This window comes from Carcharhinus amblyrhynchos, chromosome 28 (assembly GCF_965287045.1).
Source record: "Carcharhinus amblyrhynchos chromosome 28, sCarAmb.v2.hapA, whole genome shotgun sequence".
NCBI classification, from domain to species: domain Eukaryota; kingdom Metazoa; phylum Chordata; class Chondrichthyes; order Carcharhiniformes; family Carcharhinidae; genus Carcharhinus; species Carcharhinus amblyrhynchos.
In genome coordinates, this window is record NC_137351.1 from 16,222,136 (window position 1) to 16,245,509 (window position 23,374).

Genomic DNA, 23,374 nt, shown 5'->3' on the forward strand with positions numbered 1-23,374 from the left:
ATGTTATAGTTACAACACTGCTTCCAGACACCAACCAGCTCACTGTGAATTTCCAAAAGATAAATTAAAATTGTCCAAAGATGATCAGAGTAACGAGGGAGGTTGGTTAAATTCTGGTTAGTAAATTACACATGAATGCCAGTGTCATCTCAATTGTATTCTGCTCCTGCTTAGTGCTGCGAGCACTGAATGAGGTGCAGATCGACAACACTGTCTGTGATTTTATTTGTTCGTTCGAGGGACGTAGGTATCATTGATGAGGCCAGCCTTTATTGCCCATTCCTAACTTCTCTTGAGAAGGTAATGGTGAGCTGCCTTCTTGAACTGCTGCAGTCCATGTGGTGTAGGTACACCCAGTGTCACTGGGTCAAAATCACAGGGAGTTCAAGGATTTTGACCCAGTGAAACTGAAGAACAGAGGAGAGAATGAAGGCCAATACTCTCAAGGTATTATCCTTCAGATGATAGATCCTCAGTTGAATGTATCTACCCATTCTCTAGTTAATACTTACTTCAAACATCCGCTGACATTATTCCTGATGTCCGGGCACAACGTCCTCTTTCAAACACCAAAAGTGTAACAGAATCACGAGCCTCTGTGCTGCTTGCTTTCTTACTCAGCGGCCAGCATCTTGGAAATGTGACATTGCTGAGAGCGGTTATGACATTAAGCAAAGCCAAACATCACTTTTGCCCTAATACACATCAATCCCCTCTCCTCTCAGTGGCAGACACAAGCTTCAGAGGCACCTGAAAGGGTAAGCAGGTTACTCAGAATAAACTCACCTCGAATCTGTCTGCGAATGGTATCCAACTGTGCAAAAAGGAGCAGCTCCTCATACTTCAACATTTCCAGCTGAATATTGTACAGTTCCAGCTGAGTTTCATAATACTGTATCTCTAACGTGTCCACCATCTCCGCTGCTCCCTCAGTTTCAAGATGTTCCATCTAAAATTAAAGCAAGAGTTTTACAGAGAATGTTTCACGCTTGCAGAGAGAAAAATTATTCAATGCGACCAACAGGTGTTACCTTGTGTTGAATCTCGACTTTTCTGCGATTGAGGCAAAGCTCTTTTGCCCTGGTGTGTTGCAAGGTTTCCTTTGCAAACATGAACTTCAGTTTCTCCAGCCTGGGTGCAACACTGCTCCAGGCAGCTTTGCCAAAATGATTTTGATCATCCTCCATCTGTTTCTGCATGGCTGCAGGGCGTGTGAAAAACATCAGGTAACAGAGTTTCATTACGGACACATTCATAAATCTCCCACCGAGTACTTAGCCCTCACTCTGTGTCAGATTATAAAGAGATGCTACTGAGACTGTACAGAATGGTCACTGCCCACACCAGACACATGTAAAAGGAGATTGTAAAGTAAGTGCACAATTAAGTTTGAGCGCACACCTTTGCTCTCTTTATCTTGTGATTCCCTGTGAGACTAAAAATCTGTCAATTCCATTGATGGAATAGAGTGTGCTGGACATACGGTAGCTTATTAATGCACCGACTATGTGCTTGCTTCCTTTCTCAGGGACAAATAATTGTGCCATTAGAGAACATAAAACAACACCACAATAACAAGTTATACTTTTAAATATCTGAGAATAACCACATGCAGTTCATCAGCTTACCATTCATTTGTGGGACATGGGCATCGCTGGCGGGGCCAGCAGTTATTGCCCATCCCTAGATGCCTGAGGGAAATTGAGAATCAACCACATTGCAGTGGCTCTGGAGTCACATGTAAACCAGGCCAGGTAAAGACAGCAGACTTCTTTCCCTCATTCCCACATTAGTGAACCGGATGGGTTTTTCCAGTAATCAACAATAGTTTCATGGTCATCAGTAGATTCTTAATTCCAGCAATTTTTTTTTTATTGGATTCAAATTCCACCACCTGCTGGGATTTGAATCCGCCTCCCCCAGATCATTAGCTGAGTTTCTGGATTAATAGTCTAGAAATAATATCACTGGGCCTCCCCGTTTACACCCGAGTTTCCGTATAAACGCACAAAGTAACTTCCGAGCTCCCCCGTATTGGATTTGGAGGTTTCCCGAAGCTGGGGAACCCCTCTCAGAATATCACCGGTAAGGCTGGCATGGCAATTACCCAGAAGTGAAAACTTTCCAATTGCCTACACTAAGAAGCACCCCAAAATGTGATTTAAATCATAAACTTCGGACAGTTCTGACAGAGTTACACCAATAGTTACACAGAAAATGTTAGAAGAAATAAAACCTCTGGGTAACTATTGGAAATACCCAGACCTAACCCCCCCACCCCTCTGACCTCCAGCATCCTCCCCCACCCACCCTACTCCTCAAGAATTGCTGCAGCATGAACGTCACCCGGCTGGGGTCGAAGCATCAGGCAAGACAGGCAGGGAAGAAGCCAAGGTGACAATCCAAAGCTGATTGCCACTCCGAGGATGTTATCCTCAACTTTCCCTCCCGCAGCTACACACAGAAATGAAACAACCCTCCCTTCCATCTTCCTCATTGCATCATCCACATGTTCACCTGAACCTCAGCTCACCAGGACAAGACTCCCTCCTCCTGGGGTACATCAGCATCTTTACTGTTATAAATCACTACAATCACATGGAATCAAACACTTCCCAATATTGTAAATCAGAGACTGCTTCTCAAGCTGTCTCGACTCTGATCAGATTTACCTGCCAGTGCTTTCACAGTTTCTTTAAAGTAATCCACCGTTATGTCCTGGATGGAGCAAACCGCTTCCTGCATCCTCCTGGTCCACTCCTCTACATCTTTCTGCAGGCTTTGAATCCTCCTTGGACCCAACTCGTCAAACTCCAGGGATTTCTACAATGATAAAAGAGCCAGTCACCTTTTAGATAAAACCGTGGGAATCTGATTTGAAATAATGATTGTTAGTGATGGTGCTTGAGAGCAGGAGGCATGCATAGGGACAATTAGAGCTACAGCCGTTTCTGTGATACAAACACAAAACAGTCACACGGTTTACATGGACAATCTAGAAAGGGGAATCCCAAAGCACAGACCAAACCATTCTCAGTACACAGAGGCAATGAGTGTGAGCACAATGTAATTAGCTGCAACTGTTTAGACTCTCGGGTAAATATATTTGGATTGTTGAGGTTGAGTGTGAATGGAATTCAGTGACACAAAATAAAATCTCCTCAAGCACTAAGATTTTCAGCCTTGAATATTCCCCCAAAAAACAGCATTCATTCACCTTGATAAATCGGTTAAGGAAGTCATTTTACAATAGATTAAAATTTAGAATTTTTTTCCTTCCTCGCGTTTTAATTTCTGAAGAGGAATTTCATCCCCCTGGACAATGAGTCCCCCATCTCCCCTGACCCAGTGTAGCCAACCCTGATGCCAGGTGCCAAACCCAGCCCAGTCATGCCATCAGCTGGATATTGTGCTGTGTCAGAATTTTCTTCCTCAATGTTCAGATATTGGGTCATTGCTACAAGGCATTTCAGGTAACAGCAAAATACTGTGGATGCTGGAATCTGAAACAAAAACAGAAAATGCTGGACAATTTCAGCAGGTCTGACAGCATCTGTGGAGAGTGAATAGAGCCAACATTGAAAGTCAGGATCACCCTTCACAGCTAAGATTAAAGAAAATCAGAGGTTAAAAGTGTGCATTAATTGATCAGAATGTGGGAAAGGCAAAACAGAGGTACAGATGGTTATAGTAGTAAGTCTGAAAGAGGGGATGGGGGGGTGCAAGGAGAGCAGGAATGGAAAACTGGAAAAATGGAAGTGAGAAAGAAGGGTGATGAAAATGGATTAACAGATGAAAAGGAGGAAGAGAATGAAATCAAATAAATGGAAAAGGGGTGAAGGGGAGAGTTCAGACTCGGAAGTTACTGAACTCAGTCCAGAAGGTTGTAAAGTGCCCATTTAGAAGATGAGGTACCCTGTTTAAAAAGGGTAGCAGGCAAAAGGCAGGGAATTATAGGCCGGTTAGTTTAACGTCTGTTGTAGGAAAAATGCTTGAATCCGTAATCAAAGAGAAAATAGCGAGGCATCTTGAGAAGAATTGTTTGATAGAGCAGACGCAGCACGGATTCGTTAAGGGGAAGTCGTGTCTGACGAATTTATTGGAATTCTATGAGGATGTGTCTAGTGTGGTGGATAGAGGGGAACCGGTGGATGTGGTGTTTCTCGATTTTCAGAAGGCGTTTGATAAGGTGCCGCACAAAAGGTTGTTACAGAAGGTTAGGGGGCACGGAGTTGGGGGTAAGGTGTTAGCGTCGATAGGGGATTGGCTGTCAAATAGGAGGCAGAGAGTGGGTGTCAATGGGTGCTATTCGGATTGGCGGTTGGTGACTAGTAGAGTGCCCCAGGGATCGGTGCTGGGGCCTCAGCTATTTACCATTTATATAGATGATCTGGAGGAGGGAGCCGAGCGTAAGGTGTCGAAATTTGCCGATGACACAAAGATAAGCGGAACAACAAATTGTGCGGAGGGTGTGGAAAGTCTGCAGAGGGATCTAGATAGGCTGAGCGAGTGGGCGAGGACCTGGCAGATGGAATACAATGTTGGCAAGCGTGAGGTTATCCACTTTGGTAGGAATAATAGTAGGGAGGACTACTACTTACAGGGCGAAAAGCTGCAGCATGCTATGGTGCAGAGGGACCTGGGGGTCCTTGTGCCTGAGTCGCAAAAACTCAGCCGACAGATGCAGCAGGTGGTCAGGAAGGCAAATGGGATGCTGGCCTTCATAGCGAGGGGGATTGAATATAAAAGTAGGGAGGTCTTGCTGCAACTGTACAGGGCACTAGTGAGGCCGCAGCTGGAGTACTGTGTGCAGTTTTGATCGCCGCACTTGCGCAAGGATATTTTGGCCTTGGAGGGAGTGCAGAGGAGGTTCATTAGGCTGATACCGGAGTTGAGGGGGTTCAGCTATGAGGAGAGGCTGAATAGACTGGGCTTGTACTCGTTAGACTTTAGAAGGATGAGGGGGGATCTCATTGAGACGTATAAGATGATGAAAGGGATGGATAGGGTAGAGGTTCTTCCCACTCAGAAAGGACAGCAGGACTAGAGGGCACAGCCTCAATGTAAGGTGGGGGGGGGGGTAGTTTAGAACAGAGTTGAGGAGGAACTTCTTCACTCAAAGGGTGGTGAACCTCTGGAATTCTCTGCCTGTTGAAGTGGTGGAGGCTACCTCGCTAAATATATTTAAGATGCGGGTAGATAGGTTTTTGGCAGGCAAGGGGATTAAGGGTTATGGGGAGAAAGCGGGAAAGTGGAACTGAGCCACTTCAGATCAGCCATGATCTTATTGAATGGCGGGGCAGGCTCGAAGGGCTAGATGGCCTACTCCTGCTCCTATTTCTTATGTTCTTAGGTGCTGTTCCTTCAGTGTGCATTGGGGTCAAATAGAATGTTGCAAAAGACCAAGTACAGACAAGTGATCAAAACGGCAGAGTGGTTTGTTGAAGACATTTCAGGAACTGAAGTCAGTCTGACCTGGATTCAAGAACCAATGCTCCAAATAATCTATTCTCGTTAAATGTTTGGTGACAGGTTTTAACATTAAGTTATGAAACATGTTGTCACTGTCCAGCACCAGATTCTTCTAGATTAAGCATATAGAGCATCTTCACCCTACTGTGGCATTCCAGCAATAGTTAACAGCTTCGGAAACTTGTATTGGGCTGTATCCAGTGACAGTTAAAGACAGGTCCTTATTGCTGGATTAAATTTCAATCCACATGCCGAGATTTTGGTGTTAAAGCACCTGCTCCAGTCATTCTTTAAGAGGCTGAGAGATTGTTTCCACTGTTCAGGGAGTCCAAGTACAGGGGACACCGCCCAAAGCACGCCCACGACACGGGGACACCGCCCAAAGCACGCCCACGACACGGGGACACCGCCCAAAGCACGCCCACGACACGGGGACACCGCCCAAAGCACACCCACGACACGGGGACACCGCCCAAAGCACACCCACGACACGGGGACACCGCCCAAAGCACGCCCACGACACGGGGACACCGCCCAAAGCACGCCCACGACACGGGGACACCGCCCAAAGCACGTCTTAAACAAGGGGGCACAGTCTCAGGATAAGGGAGAAATGTCTTCACTCAAAGGCTGCTGAATCTTTGGAATTCTCTATCCCAGAGGATTGTTAATGTTCCATCTGTGGTATTGACAGATTTTTAATCTCACAAGGAATAACAAGATATGGAGATCAAACAAGAAAATGGAGTTAAATTCCAAGATCTACCATGGCATTAAATGGCAGAGTGTTGTTTGTTCTCACTGGGGCGACAAAGGTTGAGGGGCGATCTGATAGAAGTCTACAAGATTATGACAGGCATGGACAGAGTTGATAGTCAGAAGCTTTCTCTCCAGAGTAGAAGAGCCAATTACTAGGGGGCATTGGTTTAAGGTGCGAAGGGCAAGATTTAAAAGAGATGTACGAGGCAGATTTTTTTTTTTTTACACACAGAGTGGTGGGTGCCTGGAACTCATTGCCAGGGTAGTGGAAGTGGATACAATAGTGACCTTTGAGGGGTGTCTTGACAAGTACATGAACGAGATGGGAATAGAAGGATATGGTCCCCAGAAGGGTAGGGGGTTTTAGTTAAGGCAGGCAGCATGGTTGGTGCAGGTTTGGAGGGCCACAGAGCCTGTCCCTGTGCTGTAGTCTTCTTTGCTCTTTGTTTCAGAAATGGCTGGAAACACTGGGCACTGCAAAGGCTTTGGGTCCTGACAATAGCAACTTATGCTCTAGAACTTGTCACTCCCACAGCTAAACTGTTCCAGTGCAGCCACAACACTGGCATCTACCCAGTAACGAGGAATATTGCCCAAGTACGTCCAGAACATGAAAAGTAGGACAAATCCAACCCAGCCAATTACTGCGCTATCAGTACACTCCCAATGATCAGTGAAGTGATGGAACGAGAACCAACAGTGTTATCAAACAGCACCTGGTCAGCAATAACCTTCTCGCTGATGCTCAGTTTGGGTTCCATCAGGGTCATTCAACTCTTGCCCCCATTACAGACTTGATTCAAACATGGACAAAAGAGCTGAATGCCAGATGTGAGGTGAGAGTGACTGCCCTCAATCCTAAAGCAGCATTTGACCCAGTGTGGCATCAAGGAGCCCTAGCAAAACCGGAGTCAATGGGAACCAGGGGATAACTCTCCATTAGTTGGAGTTATACCTGGTACAACTGGAAAACCACAGAGCTCTCTGAGATTCTAGGGGTTGGAGAAGGTTACAGAGATAGGGAGAGTTGAAGGAGCTAGGAGGTTACAGAGATAGGAACAGTTATAGAGGTTGGAAAAGGTTAAAGAGATAGGGAGAGTTGTAGGAGCTAAAGGATATTACAGAGATAGGAAGAGTTGTAGGGGGTTTAGGAAGGGTTGTTGGGGCTGAAAATGATTACAGAGATTGGGAGGGTTGTAGGGCCAGGGCAGGAGGGGTTGGGCGAACCACTATTGGTGTGAGTTTAGTCTACAAAATTATGAGGGACATAGACAGGAAAGAATTTTCCTCTTTAGTGGGGAGGTTGATAACCAGAACCTTTTCACCCAGAAATCTGGAATTCACTGCCTGAAAGGATGGTAGAGGCGGAACACTCAACATAAAAGCAGCATTTAGATGAGCACTTGAAATGCCATAGCATACAAGGGAATAGACCCAAGTGCTGGAAAATTAAAACAGATAGGTGTTGATGGCTGGTACAGACACAAAGGGCTGAAGGGCCTCTTCTTATAGTGATAAAGCTTTATGACACTGTAAAGAGAAATGTATGTGATGGTTGGAGGTCAATCATCTCAGCTCCAGGACTTCACTGCAAGAGTCCCTCAGGGTAGTGTCCCAGACTCTACCATCTTCAGCTGCTTCATCAATGACTTTTCCTCCATCAGGGTAAAAGTGGGGATGTTTCCAAATGACTGCATAATGTTCATAATTGCGACTCAGATGCTGACAAAGTCCATGTCCAAATGCAGCAAGTCCTGGACAACATCCAGGCTTAAGCTGACAAGTGGCAAATAACAATCATGCCGCACTAGTGCCAGGCAATGACCATCCCCAACAAGACATTCAATGGCATCACCACCAATGAATACCCCAGTAACAACATGCAGGGAGTTACCATTGGCCAGAAACTGAATTAAACTTGCCATATAAATACTGCGGCCACCAGAACAGGTCAGAGGCTAGGAATCCTGCAGAGAGAAATTCACCTCCTGACCACACCCCACCACCTCCCAAGCCTGCCCACCATTTACAAAGCACTTGCCAAGAATGCAATGGAATACTCTCAACTTGCCTGGATGAGTGCTGTTCCAACAACACTCAAGAAGCTATCCAGGACAAAATAGCCTTGCTTGATTGCTACCCCTTCAACAAACATTCAATCTCTCCAATACCAACGAACAGTGACAGCAGTGTCTACCATCTACAAGATGCACTGCCAGAGCTCACCAAGGCTTCTTAGCCAGCATCTTCCAAACCCACGACCATTACCATCTAAAAGAACAAAAGCAGCAGTCACATGGAAACTCCACTACCTGGAATTTCCCCTCCAAGTCACTCACCAGCCTGACTTGGAAATATATCACGGTGCCTTCGCAGTTGCTGGATCAAAATCCTGGAACTCAGTCCCTGACGGAACTGTGGGTGTACCTACATCACATGAACTGCAGCGAGTCAAGGCGGCAACTCACTACCACCTTAAGGGCAACTAGGGGATGGGCAATAAATGCTGGCCTAGCCAGCAACACATATCCTGCAAAACAAATAAAAATAGCAGTCTCTAAGGGGTGTATGGTCGATACCTGCTCATATCTTGTGTTCAATTGTTACTACTGATTGAAGACATTCCTAGTTTTATAAAATGAACTGTAAAGAATAAGGATCCACAAACGTGCGCTGAATTACCAAGGCCTCCTGCTTATAGAATGAGGCACATTCTCTCATGTCCCGGAAAGGCTGAAGTAAATACTGGTAGAATTGTGTGGCCGCAGCGACCAATTCCTGATAGGCCTCATCTTCTTCTTGGTAAATGGTTTTCAGAGTTACCATATCCTTAGCGGCCTTGTGTTGGTGCAGAATCTGGAAGAGATAAGAAATAACAAGTGAATGACTCAGACCAGAGTTACCGCTCCTTAACACAACAGAGCGGCATCACCGCATCATTTATATATTAAAGGCTTCAAGAATTCTACATAAGGGAGACCCTAGCTGGGGGGAGGAAGTTGAGGGGATAAAAAACATCCAGCAGAGGTTTGGCGAAATTTGAACAGCATTTAGGAAGGACTATTACTTACATGGCGAAAAACTGCAGCATGCGACAGTGCAGAGGGACCTCGGGGTCCTTGTGCATGAGTCACAAAAACCCAGCCTACAGGTGCAGCAGGTGGTCAGAAAGGCAAATGGGATGCTGGCCTTCATCGCGAGGGGGATTGAATATAAAAGTAGGGAGGTCTTGCTGCAGCTGTATAGGGCACTGGTGAGGCCGCAGCTGGAGTACAATGTGCAGTTTTGGTCGCCGCACTTACGCAAGGATATTTTGGCCTTGGAGGGAGTGCAGAGGAGGTTTACTAGGCTGATTCCGGAGTTGAACTATGAGGACAGGCTGAATAAACTAGGCTTGTACTCGTTAGAGTTTAGAAGAATGAGGGAAGATCTCATTGAGACATATAAGATGATGAATGGGATGGATAGGATAGAGGTGGAGAGGGTCTTCCCACTCAGAAAGGGCAGGAGGACTAGAGGGCACAGCCTCAAGATAAAGGGGGGGGGGGGGGGGGGTTTAGAACAGAGTTGAGGAGGAACTTCTTCACTCAAAGGGTGGTGAATCTCTGGAATTCCCTGCCCGTTGAAGTGGTGGAGGCAGCCTCGCTAAATATATTTAAGACGCGGGTTGATAGGTTTTTGATAGACAAGGGGATTAAGGGTTATGGGGAGAGGGTGGGAATGTGGAACTGAGACACGACAGATCAGCCATGATCTTATTGAATGGCGGGGCAGGCTCGAGGGGCTAGATGGCCTACTCCTGCTCCTATTTCTTATGTTCTTATTATTTAAGGACATTTACAGCAGCAAGTGAATTCAGGCAAGGTAGGAAACAGGTGATGGTAGGGTGATAGACACAGGCACTTTTAATGCTGGTGAATACAGAAGCTAAGGTCAATAGGGCAGTGAGGTCATGAAGTGTCTGGTTTAGTGGACCAATTGGCTATCTGTTGAGTGCAAAAGAGATTCTCTAACATGGGTCTAGTGTTATTAGTAGATGTTATTTAATATCAGCTAGCAGCTGGGTCACTGAATATTTTTAAGACCGAGTTAGAGAGATTCTCAAACAAGGGGGTGAACAGTTACAGTTGTTGTCAGGAATGCAGCGTTGAGGCCACAATCAGATCAGCCACGATCTTATTAAATGGGGGAGCAGACTCAAGGGGCAGGAGGTATTGGGTAAACCCAGAGTCGGTGTGAGTTTGGCCTAAAAATTATGAGGGACATAGATAGCAAAGAACTTTTCTCTTTCATGGAGAGGTTTCTAATAGAGGAGGATTTAGGAAGAGGCGACACACACTGGCAATGTAAGACTCCACTGGCACACAGACTGAAAGTGTTAAAGAAGTTATTGATGTTGGTTGGCAGAAGTTGAAAGTCTGCTTTGCTCTCAGTTATTGTTTCGAGTGGGCGGAGGACAGGAAGAGAAGAATTAAGTCGATGTTTTCACAGTTTTATCATCTTCCTTTGCACTATCCTGGGACACAAACCAGCTGCAGATTTTTTCATCACAACTAACAAGGAGTGCAAGTGAAGATTGGGGGGGGGTCCCATCGATTCCATCGAGGGCCCACCTTCCCTGTAGGGGGGTGGGGGGGAGGACATGGACCAAACCAGCTTGCTACCCTCAGAAGTCAGGCCAGTCAGATCAGTTCTGGGAATGGGGAGTGGGGCTGATCCCATTTGACACCCCAACAGCTGTGATCAAGCAGTTGCTGTACAGCACACAGCTCACTCCCTGGCTGTGTTTCATTTCTTTCCTTTTGATTCACAGTAACAAGTTGCATTTATATAGCATCTTCAATGTTGCACAGAAGAGGTAGCAAATCAGATCAATAGAATGGTGGCACAGTGGTTAGTACTGCTGCCTCAGTGCCAGGGACCTGGGTTCAATTCCAGCCTTGGGTAACTGTCTGTGAGGAGTCAGCAGGTTCAACCAGTGTCTGCATGGGTTTCTTCTGCACACTTGTTTCCTCCCACAATCCAACGGTTTGGTGGATTGGGTATCCCTTAGTGTCCCATGGTTTGTAGGATTAGTACGGTAAATACACGTGATTACAGGGATAGTGAAACCAAAAGAGAAAATGCTGGAAAATCTCAGCAGGTCTGGCAGCATCTGTAAAGAGAGAAAAGCGCTGACGTTTCGACTCCAGATGACCCTATTTCTGTTATGGCAAAATCACCGGTGCCGAACAGGCTGTGAAAATATTCTCGGTGATGTCTCTATCCATGTTAGGAAAGACATTTGATTTTATGTTAATAGTTAATTAAATGATGATTACATCGCTGCAACTTTAACAGAGTAGATGTTGGGCCTTGAGGGCTGTGGACAGGTTTGTCTCAGTGTTTTGTGTGGGTACATGACATCGGGTTATCTGAAATAGATCACGAACACTTCATGCAGTCTGAGAGTTGTAGTGTTTATCTGCGAGAGTCAAGTTGCACATTCTCAGCCTCTGACTGACGCTAGCAGCTGATTGTGTCAAATATACATCTGTGGATCATCGCTCCATCTGATCAGAGGAAACTGCTCCCCATACCCTTGACTGCCCAGTAGAGCAAGAATATATAATACATTCAGTGACCACCGTGTCATCTCACTAATCCTCTCACCTCACACCATACTCTACCCACCCCCTCAACCCTCTCCCCCCTCATCCTCACCTCCCTGAGTCTCTCCCGGCTCCGGGCCAGTCTCTGTTCCAGGCTTTTCCTCCGGAACTCGGTCAGATTCTCGAAATATTCCCCGTCCGCGGCTGTGGGGAACACCGACTCCAGGAGGATGCGGCGGCCGCACAGCTCGGCGGCGGCGTCCAGGTAGCGCTCGAGCTGCCGGCAGACCGGCTCGATTCCGGCTCCCGGCGCCGGCTCCTGGGCCAGGGAGCGGCCGGGGAACAGGAGACCCCAGAGGCCGGGGGGCCGGAGCTCCGGCAGCGCCGGGAAGCAGGGCTCCAAGGCCGAGCAACCGGCCGCCAGCTGCCGGTGGATGGAGGCCAGCTCCTCCGGGCGGTAGAGCGCAGCCCAGCTGGACTGGGCCTCAGCTGAAGCCTCGGTCTCCGCTCGGGCGGCGCCCCGCTGCCGGCCGCGGCTGTGACAGGTGACGGCGAACTTCCCTTCCACTTCATTCCAGGCCACCAAGAACCTCAGGCGACTCCTGTCCGCCTCGACGAACGCATCGGCCTTGATAGCGACCCAGCCCTCCAAACTGTCCGGCTGCTCCGAGTCCATCAGCCCAAGGCCTGCGGCCTACTGCCTGGCCCCGCCTCCTCACCCTGACCACCCTCACGGCCCCGCCCCCTCATCCTGACCACCCTCACGGCCCCGCCCGTCGCGCCATTGGCTGGTTCATCCTGACCCCGCCCAAAAACCCCGGACCGCCCCGCGCTCTGGCTCCACCCCTCACACAGTCCCCGCTCCCACAGTGACCTCTCTCTCACACTGGCCCCGCCCCTGGCACTGCCTCCCCAGCCCTTCACAACTGACCACGCCTCTTGCACTAACCCCGCCCCCGCACGCTCACACTGGCTCCACCTCCCACGCTGCCCTCGACCCCGTCACACTGACCCGCCCCCTCACACTCACCTCCGCCTCCTCGCTCTAACCCCGCCCCTCACTCTAACGGAATCGGGAGTGGCGCCTGATTTCCAGTTCGGTACCTCGCAGCTGAGTAACTCCAGAATCTGATCCCCAGCTCAGCCCATTGCACTTGATTTCATTTCTACTTTTTATCTCATTTGTTTACTTATATCACTTTTTATTCTTATTTCTGTTTCCCACTGGGAAATACTGCTGTCCAGCTTGTCTCCGTGGCCGTGGGCGCATTCCTTCATACTTTGCGCCTTCTGCCATTACGACATTCCCACCTCTTATAGCCCCCCCACAGGATTTACATAGACAAATTGGAGTTGGGCACCAAGTGTAGTGTGTCAAAATTTGCAGATGACACTAAGAGCAAAGTATGCAAAGGAATATAGATAGTCTAAGTGAATGGGCGAGGGTCTGGCAGATGGAGTACAGTGTTGGTCAATGTGAAGTCATCCATTTTGGTAGGAACAACCGCTAAATGGACTATTATTTCGAAGGTAAAAATGGTGGCATGCTGCTGAGCAGAGGGTGTTCTTGTGCAGGAATCGCAAGGAGTTGGTTTGCAGGTGTAACAGGTAATTAAGAAGGCAAATGGAATTTTGTCCTTCATTGTTAAAGGGATGGAGTTTAAAGACAGTGAGGTTATGTTGCAGCTGTATAAGGTGCTGGTGAGGCCACACTGGAATACTGTGTACAGTTTTGGTCTCCTTGAGAAAGGATATACTGGCACTGGAGGGGGTGCAAAGGAGATTCACTAGGTTGATTCTGGAGTTGAGATGGTTGGCTTATGAGGAGAGACTGAGTAGACTGGGACTATTCTGTTTGGAATTCAGAAGAATGAGGGGAGATCGTATAGAAACATATAAGATTATGAAGGAAATAGATAAGATAGAAGCAAGGAAGTTGTTTCCACTGGCGGGTGAAACTAGAACTAGGGGACATGGCCTCAAAATAAGGAGAAGCAAATTTAGGACTGGGTTGAGGAAAAATTTCTTCACACAAAGTGTTGTCAATCTGTGGAATTGACACAGATTGACAACACTGTTGAAGTAGTGAGGCTACTCATTGAATGCTTTTAAGACACATAGATAAATTTTTGAACAGTAAAGGAATTAAGGGTTATGGTGAGCGGGTGGGTAAGTGAAGCTGAGTCCACAAAAATATCAGCCGTGATCTTATTGAATGGCGGAGCGGGCTTGAGGAGCCAGATGGCCTACTCCTGCTCAAGTTATGTTCTTATAAACATCTTCGATTTTCTTTGTCTTTAGCTCTGAGTCTAGCGAGTCACCCAGACTTGAAACATTGGCTCAATATCTCTCTGACAGATGCTGTCAGACTTGCTGAGATTTTCCAGCATTTTCTGGTTTTTTTTGCGTCCTACTCCTTACTCTAGACACCCCCCCCATCACCACCACCACTACCATGCAGTTAGAGGAGACAACATCCAGTCTGTCCGGCCCTTTTATACCTTTCAGTGAGATCCTCTCTCACTCTTCTACATTCCAGTGGATACAATCAGGCGCAGTCGAATCAATCTCATATACATAGCTTCCTTTATCATCGAACCATAGAATCCTGACAGTGCAGAAAGAAGCCACCCGGCCCATCGGGTTTGCACCGACTTTCCGAAACTGGAGCCCCGGAGGAAACCCACGCAGACACGGGGAGAACTCCACACAGACAGTGACCCAAGACTGGAATTGAATCTGGGTCCCTGGCAGTGTGAGGCAGCAGTGCAAACCATTGTGCCACAGTGCTGCCCAACAATTTCACTACTCCTGAATTCTTTACCACAAAACAAAAACAGAAACAAAATCTTGCAGAAGATGGAAAACTGAAAATGCTGCAAATCTACAGCAGGTCTGACAACAGAGAAACAGAGTTAATCTTTCAGATTGTATTGAAAAGGAAACTCAGTAAGGTCTGAAACAATAAGGAACAATAACGTACAGTATGAGAAGACTCATGTGGGAGATGGTACTGTTTGATTTTGTGCTATAAAATTTGACAACTTTCCCAGGAGATCAATTTCCGTGCTGCTCTGTGCTACAGGAGGGATGACAATGTCACATTGGGCTACATAACAGGGTGATGTGCTCAATACGACAAGATTGGGATTGTGTGATCTAATTACAACCAAATTTTCAGGCATTGCAAGCACCAACTCTGCAAACAGGGACATAAAATTTTGCAAAAACATTTGCAAGTTTTAGCAGTGGGTTATATTTGAGGTTTCCCAGATCAATTGCTTTTTTATCTCTGTTCTAATTTTCACTACCTAATGGGAAGGCCAGCTGACCAGAGTAGGTTGATGGAGGAGTGTTCTGAAACTCCAGTTCTCTTTCTGATGCTGACTGACCTGCAATTTTGACAAAGAATGGTTTTTTAACTTTCTTCTATATTCTGCACTGTATCGGGGACTCTGGTGCTCAACTTTTTCATTCCACCTAAGTCATAGGGAAAGATATTGTAATCGGTTTAAACACAGCAATGAGCTGATTCCTTTCTCAGTCTCTCTGGCTATTTGCATTCTGTATTTGGTCTGTAAAGAGTGACTGTTGCTTGCGTTGGCACAGTATTTCACTAACTGCTAGCACATCAATAGCTAAATATACCCCAGCTAGACTCCCAAATCCTGGGTGAGAGCAAGAGGGAGAGAGTGAGGATCGGAATGAGAAAGTGAAGGGGCTAAAGGACACAGAACAATCCTGCAATACTGATTCCTGGACAGGTATAATTGCTGAGTTATCTCTATTTCTGTGTGAATGAAACAATATTTCAATCACCAAAAGAGGGTCTCTGCGCACAGTTGCATTTCACATGAACAACTGCGGGCTAAATGTGAATGGAGCCTAAATATATGCCATAATATTAATTATAAATATATACCGTAATACTAAGTATAAATATATGCTGTAATATTGGGTATATAAGTATAGGATGTGGAGGCTTTGGAGAGAGTGCAGAAAAGGTTTACCAGGATGTTGCCTGGTATGATGGTATTAGATTGAATAAACCGGGATTGTTCTTCCTGGAAAGACGGAGGCTGAGGGACAACCTGATAGAAGTTTATAAAACCATAAGGGAGGTATAGATAGGTATGAATAGTTGGAAACTTTTTTCCAGGGATGAAATGACAATTACAAGGCACAAATTCAAGGTAAGGGGGGAAAGGTTCAGTAGAGATGTGCAGGGGAAGTTTTTTACGCAGAGGGTGGTGGGAGCCTGGAATGCGCTGCCAACTGAGGTGGTTGAGGCAGATATGTTAGTGACATTTAAGACTTATCTGGATAGACACATGAACAGGTGGGGAATAGAGGGATACAGGCGGTTGGTCTAGATAGGAGAGTGTGATCGATGCAGGCTTGGTGGGCTGAAGGGCCTGTTCCTGTGCTCTACTGTTCTTTGTTCTTTGTCTACCGTAATACTGAGCATAAATATACACCAAAATATTGAGTATAAATATAAACCGTAATATTGGATATATAAATATGTGTTGTAATAGTAAATATATAAATATGTACTTACAAGATAATGAAGGGGCTAGATAGAGTAGAGGTAGAGGGATTCTTTCCGCTTAGAAAGGAAAACAGAACTAGAGGGCACAGCCTCAAAATAAGGGGGGGGGGGCAGTTTAGAACGGACTTGAGGAGGAACTTCTTCACTCAAAGGATGGTGAATCTCTGGAATTCTCTGCCCATTGAAGTGGTGGAGGCTACGTCGTTAAATATATTTAAGTCATGGGTAGATAGATTTCTGATAGACAAGGGAATTAAGGGTTATGGGGAGAAAGCAGGAAAGTGGAACTGATCCACTGCAGATCAGCCATGATCTTATTGAATGGCGGGGCAGGCTCGAAGGGCTAGATGGCCTACTCCTGCCCCTATTTCTTATGTTCTTTCTGTAATATAAAAATGTTTTGTCATATTGCATATATAACTTTGCACTGATCTTTAGGTCTTAGAGATCAGTTTGTATTTCTAGATTTTATTTCTTTACCTGTAAGGAACAGATTGTGTATATTCCTCCTGCACACAGTCTCCTTTCCTGAATTAATTTAAGTTGGTAAGTTCAGACTGTGAACCCACAATGTAGGAAAGGGAACTGCACTCCTCAATGTGATTTCACATTTCTGTTCAAGTTGCCTGTAATTTACAAGAGGAAAGGATCAACTAAAGAGTGCTGAGAAGTCCACAGCTTTGTGATCCTGGTGAAGAGTCTGAGTAGACAACTGTGCAATTGTTTCAACACGAGGAGGAAGCAGACTGCAACATCATGGGTGGAATTTTATGAGAATAATTCCAAGAGTCCAGCTAGCATGAAAACAGGGAAGTTCCAGATCTGTTTTTTGAGAGAGTTTTTATGTCCAATCTTGTGTACAAAGAACATGAGAAAATGGGCGAGACCATTTTGAGCTACTACAGGCAGTGAGCGGGGCTTAATTCACAGCTAGGAGCAGAGGGAGCTATTGCGCATGTGCAGACCTCTGTCACAGGGGCCTATGGCCGATCATGTGACTTAGAATGCCCGAAAACGTACACCCTATCGCCCAACTGATTACCTTCCTTCCCCCCCACCAATCAGAGCTACAGAGTAGCAGCCAGCCCCCCCCCCCCACCGCGCTTACCCCACCAATCAGAGCTGCAGCGGGCCCCCACCACCCATTCGGACCACCCTGGCCTGGCTCTGCCCCCTCCAGAACCAGCCCCCATAGACCCCACCCCATTAGTGCTGTCCTCTGGCTCTTCTGAATAGGCAGTGCCAATATGCCAGGCTGGCATTGCCAAGGTGTCAGGCAGACACTGCCAGGTGGGCAGTGCCAATGTACTAGGCTGGCATTGCCAGGGTGGCAGCCTGGCAGTGTCATGATTGGCATTGCCCAAGGGGCACCCCCCATTGCCCTTGGCCTCCCCAAGGGGCTTCATGGCCTCCAGTTCTATCGGCGAGGGCAACATGACCGTTCCCCATTCATGGGGAGCAGGTGCTCTCCTTGCCAGAGAGAACCTCTTCCAAGAGGAAGTCAAGTGTATTTGTGCGCCTGTTCCCAATCTGTGTGCCAAAGATTGTTTGACCTTTGACTCCAACGTGGCCCCAAAAATCCAAATAGCTCCATCCCATCTTTGTAGATCAAACTGGCTACTTAGATTCTGAGGCCATTCTGAGCATTGCTATTTCACTGGAAAGAGAAAAATGGAGACAGAGGGAGGAACGGAAATATATTGAGATAGAGAAAGAGGGGATAGAACAGATAGAGGGAGTGGAAAATAGAGTGAGAAATTGACAAACAGACAGACAGAAATAGAGGGAGAGAGAGAATAAGACAGAGACATAGAAATACACACTGGAATTCCACTGCCACACCCACAGTGGAATTGGAGGGGGTGAAGGGCAGACTACAGAAATGTTTGTTGACCTCGGGTGGGAATTTCCGGGCTTGCTCGAGCAAGGCCATAAAATTCTGCCCACAGGGTCAGAGACTAGGGAGAAGGAATGAGGAGAGAGATGAAGAGGCAGCAGTGCTAAGGCACAGTGGTTAACACTGCTGCATCACAGCATTAGGAATTCAGGTTCAATTCCAGCCTTGGGTCACTATGTGGAGTTTGGACGTTCTTCCTGTGTCTACATGGGTTTCTTCCAGGTGCTCCGGTTTCCTCCCACAGTACAAAGATGTGCAGGTTAGATGAATTGGCCATGATAAATTGTCCCTTAGTATCAGGGGAACTAGCAGGGCAAATACATAGGGTTATGGGGATAAGACCTGGGTGGGATTGCTGTCGGTGCAGGCTTGATGGGCTGAATGGTCCCCTTCTGCACTTTAGGGATCCTGCGTAAAATAGACTTAATCATAGAGACAGAAAAGGAGACAGGGAGAAATATTGGGAAATCTGACACGGTCAGAGAGAGACAGGGAGAGAAAAACAGGTACAGCTTGATGTTAAATCCTCATAACGGATTAGAGTAACTAATATATCAAATTATTTTTAAAAAACATGATTCTAAAAATGTGAAGCCATTGTAGAGTGAATGACCTGTGGAATTGTTCAGAGCTGAGTGAAATGGTTTACTCGCTGCTAGACAAAGCTGTCCACCAGAAACAATCATTTGAAAAGTTATTTTTGCAGTTTGGGTTTTGTTAATGAACTTGGAGTCTGTGAAGAATGAGCTGGAGGTGTAATCGGTGCATTTAGCAATTTATCGAGGTGTGTATAAAAGACTGTTAGTGAAGTTAGAGTGTATGTTCACCCATGACCCTTCACCACCTGTCATAACCTTCTCAACACTGACATTCACAAACTACTGAAGTTAAATATAGAACAGAGAGCTACTGGAAACTGAGGATACATTGGAAGGAGAGAGATAGAGAGATATTAAATATAGAACAGATACACTGGAGGGAGAGAGATAGATAGAGATTAAATATAGAACAGATACACTGGAGGGAGAGATAGAGATTAACAGCCTAAACAAAATTATCAGTTTAAAATCAATGCTTCAAAAACACATTTGAACACACATTCATACACAGACCTCCCCAACATTCATTCACGCTCTCATTCACTCTCTCATTCATTTCCTCACTCACTCATTCTTTCATTCACGCACAAACTCACTCACATTCACTCTCTCACACACAAACTCACTTACATACTCACTGTCTCCCTCCAGTGTGTCTGTCCTATGTTTAACCTCTATCTCACACACAAACTCACTCACTCTCACTCAATCCTTCACTCACACACACAAACTCTCTGTCACACACAAGCTCACTCATTCTCACTCACTCCCTCACACACACACAAACTCACTCACACACTCACTCATTCATTCACTCTCTCACACATTCATTCACTCTCTCACACATTCATTCACTCTCTCACACACTCATTCATTCACTCTCTCACACACTCATTCATTCACTCTCTCACACACTCACTCATTCATTCACTCACACACACACACACACACACACAACTCACTCACACACACAAACTCATTCACACTCACTCATTCTCCCTCACACACAAACTCACTCATATTCACTCATTCTCACTCTCGCACTCACTCATTAACACCCCCCCTATCGATCTGTGAAGTGAAGATGCCGGCATTGGACTGGGTTGGGCACAGTAAGAAGTCTCACGACACCAGGTTAAAGTCCAACAGGTTTATTTGGTAGCATGAGCTTTTGGAGCGCTGCTGCTTCATCACGTGAGTAGCTACTTTCAGGCAACTTTCTGAAAGCTCATGCTACCAAATAAACCTGTTGGACTTTAATCTGGTGTTGTGACACTTCTTACTGTGCTCATCGATCTGCAGATCTTTCGTTACAATGTGCCCAATGGTTACAGTTGAGGTTTCTGGATGTGTTTCAAATGTTGATGGGAAGAATCTCATCTCTGGAATTCGCTGCCCTTTGAAGTGGTGGAGGCTACCTTGCTAAATATATTTAAGGCACGGGTAGATAGGTTTTTGGCAGACAAGGGAATTAAGGGTTATGGGGAGAAAGCGGGAAAGTGGAACTGAGCCACTTCAGATCAGCCATGATCTTATTGAATGGCGGGGCAGGCTCGAAGGGCTAGATGGCCTACTTCTGCTCCTATTTCTTATGTTCTTAAGAATGTTTCTGTTTTTGTTGGTCTTTGGCAGGTTTGACTGAAGTTTATGATGGCAGATCAGCTTCTTCTGGTGGATCCACTGATCCCAGGGAATCCGGATGCTGAAGACCCCCCAAGTGAAGGGATCTCGGTGTCTGAGAGAGAGGGGGACCTCAGCAATGAGGAGCAGCGAGAAGCCACAGGGTTCCAGTTTTATCACAGTGATCTGTATGAACCCAGAGAACGCCTGGAGATCTTCAATGAGAAACCACTGGAAAAGCAATCCCAACTTCCCGCAATGCTGGATCCCGGTGTCCACACTCACTCCGGGAGTTTGCCCATCTCTCCATCTGTTGATTTACAATCTCCAAAGGGAGAGATTGAAACTGGTGGGAACTTGATGGATTTTCCCAATTTCCTCTCGGGAAATCAGTTTGATCCCTTCCAGCAGATTGTAGATTGCTCAGAAAGCGCCAGTCAATGCAGTGATCGCCTCCTCAGCCCCATCTCTGACAGGATGGAAGTGGAGTTAGAATCGACTCAAACTGGACATCACAGAGAACCAGTTACACTGGCAAAGGAGCCTTCCATAGAAACCGAGCCTGAAATGGACAGCCAGGAGATTTCAGAGGACACAACTCCTGATGTTTATTGCCAGTCCTGCCAAATCCCAATTCCTGCTTTTGAAAAGCTGTTTGGACCCCACAAGCACCATCGAGTGGCCCCACTCTCGTTGGCGGCAGAGGCTGCTAAGGTATGGAGAGAAACCAATGTTCCATCTCACTGGGAAAACTCCATAGGATCCTCAATAAGTCAGTGTGGATGTTTGAGTTGGTGGACGGAGTGCCAATCAAGCGGAATGCCTTGTCCTGGATGGTGTTGAGTGTTGTTGGATCTACAACCATCTAGGCAAGTGGGGAGTATTCCATCACACTCCTGACTTGTGCCTGGTAGGTGTTGGATAGTCAGAAATTGAGTTGCCCGCTGCCAAATTCCCAACTTCTGATCTGCCCTTGTAGCTGCAGTATTTATATGGCTGGCCCATTGAAGTTTCTGGTCAATGGTAAAACCACCTCCCCCAAAACTATCTCTGGCTCATTTACCCATTTGTACCCTGAACAATGAAAACAAAATGACCCCCTCTCCATCCCTGGTTGAGACTGAGTCAGTTTCTGCTCCCAATTCTGAGCATTGTACTTTTGAAAAAGAATTGAAAGCTTTGAATGGACACAAAACATTTATTCAAATGGTTCCAGGGATAAGGGGATACAGTTCTGTGGATAGACTCCAGAAACTGGGAATGTTCTTGATAGAGCAGAGGTTAAGTGGGAACTTGAGCAAAATGTTTATCGTGTAGCATTTTGATCGAGTAAATAAAGAGGAACTGTTCGCCATAATTGACAAGTTGGTAACCAGAGGATTTAAGGTAATTGGCAAAAATGCAACACAAGGAGTTGTTTTTCAGACAGTGATTGGAGGCTTGACCTGATAGTGAGGTGGATACGGATTCAGTAATAACCTTCAAAAAGGAAATGGATAAATAATTGAAGGAGAAAGGAAATGCAGGCAAGGGATGATTGCTTTTTAATAGTGTTAGTGCTGGCTGAATGGGCCGAATGGCCTCCTCTATACTGTGCAATTCTATGAATGAGAAATATCAGCTGTATTTCAAACTCAGTTCAGTTTCCATTCTAATTTTTCAGCTTGAATGCCAGAACAATGTGAAAAAGCTGGAGCAGCAAGTGGTTCAGATGGAGACATTTGTTAATCACCTGGAAGAAATCTTTGTCACGGTGGAAGTAAGAGTTTCATTTTAAACATCTTCCAGTGTTCAGGTTGTGCTGAAACATCATCTTTTGCTTCATCTTGAAGGATTGGGATGTGATGCAAAAGTGTTAACTCCTTCACGTCATACTTTTACCTAGCAACAAGAAAACCCCTCACTTTTGACGAGGTCCCACCTGCTTTCCTGGGGTGGAGGGGCCAAAGATCCAATGGGATTACTTGAGCAGATGATGGGAATTCTTCCCTGAGTCATGGTCTATGTTTACCCCTTAATCAAAATCACTAAGGAAATAACCGGTTATTATGGAGCGGCACGGTAGCACAGTGGTTAGCACTGCTGCTTCCAGCTCCAGCCTGGGTTCAATTCCCGGCCTGGGTCTCTGCCTGTGTGGAGTTTGCACATTCTCCTCGTGTCTGCATGGGTTTCCTCTGGGTGCTCCGTTTTCCTCCCACGGTCCTAAGATGTGCGGGTTAGGTCGATTGGCCATGCTAAAATTGCCCCTTAGTGTCTTGAGATGCACAGGTTAGAGGGATTAGCAGGTAAGTATGTGGGGATGTGGGGGTAGGGCCTGGATGGGATTGTGATCAGTGCAGACTCGATGGGCCCAATAGTCTCTTTCTGCACTGTAGGGTTTCTATGATTCTGTGTCATCATTGTGGGAGCTTGCTGTGCATAAATTATCTCTCACCTCTCCTACTTGTGCAGGGAATGTGGGTGTCCCTCGCTGGGCCAGCATTTGTTGCCCATCCCGAATTACCCTTAAATTGAGCGGTTTACTCAGCCGTTTCAGGGGCCACTTAGAGTCAACCACATTGCTGTGAGTCTGGAGTCACATGTAGGCCAGACCAGGTAAGGACAGCAGATTTCCTTCCCTAATGGACATTCGTGAACCAGATGGGTTTTTCCAACAATCGACAATGGTTTCAGGGCCATCATCAGTCTTTTACTTCCCCTACATTACCGCAGTGACTCTATTTCTTAAGAACTTTACTGGCTGGAACGTACAGTAAATCCTGATTGCTTTCCCCCATTGTGTGGTGTGAACTGGAGATCTTAGAACATAGAACATAGAACACTACAGCACAAACAGGCCCTTCAGCCCACAAGTTGCGCCGATCACATCACCTACCAACCTACA

The 23,374-nt window shown here is 46.3% G+C and overlaps 2 protein-coding genes across 6 annotated transcripts in view; one reads left to right on the forward strand and one right to left on the reverse strand.

The window, feature by feature from the left end:
- Positions 1-12,518, reverse strand: part of whamm (WASP homolog associated with actin, golgi membranes and microtubules) — a 29,442-nt gene extending 16,924 nt beyond the window's left edge. For all 3 annotated transcript variants that reach the window (XR_013889619.1, XR_013889618.1, XM_080214421.1), the window contains exons 1-5: positions 11,935-12,518; positions 8,914-9,087; positions 2,673-2,823; positions 1,032-1,201; positions 787-949 (exon numbers count right to left, since the gene is read on the reverse strand). Coding sequence is in view for 1 of the 3 variants with exons in the window: in XM_080214421.1 (XP_080070547.1) it covers positions 787-949; positions 1,032-1,201; positions 2,673-2,823; positions 8,914-9,087; positions 11,935-12,498 (1,222 nt within the window). In the remaining 2 variants the exon portion in view is untranslated. The remainder of the gene's footprint in view (positions 1-786; positions 950-1,031; positions 1,202-2,672; positions 2,824-8,913; positions 9,088-11,934) is intronic.
- Positions 12,005-23,374, forward strand: part of fsd2 (fibronectin type III and SPRY domain containing 2) — a 29,326-nt gene continuing 17,956 nt past the window's right edge. Inside the window, exons 1-3 of one of the 3 annotated variants that reach the window (XM_080214423.1) lie at positions 12,005-12,087; positions 20,503-21,204; positions 22,154-22,249. In XM_080214423.1, coding sequence (XP_080070549.1) covers positions 20,518-21,204; positions 22,154-22,249 — 783 coding nt within the window. In that variant the 5' untranslated portion in view covers positions 12,005-12,087; positions 20,503-20,517. Of the gene's footprint in view, positions 12,088-13,287; positions 13,431-15,488; positions 15,587-20,502; positions 21,205-22,153; positions 22,250-23,374 lie in introns of those variants that run through there. The other 2 variants (XM_080214424.1, XM_080214422.1) reach the window with 2 other exon arrangements.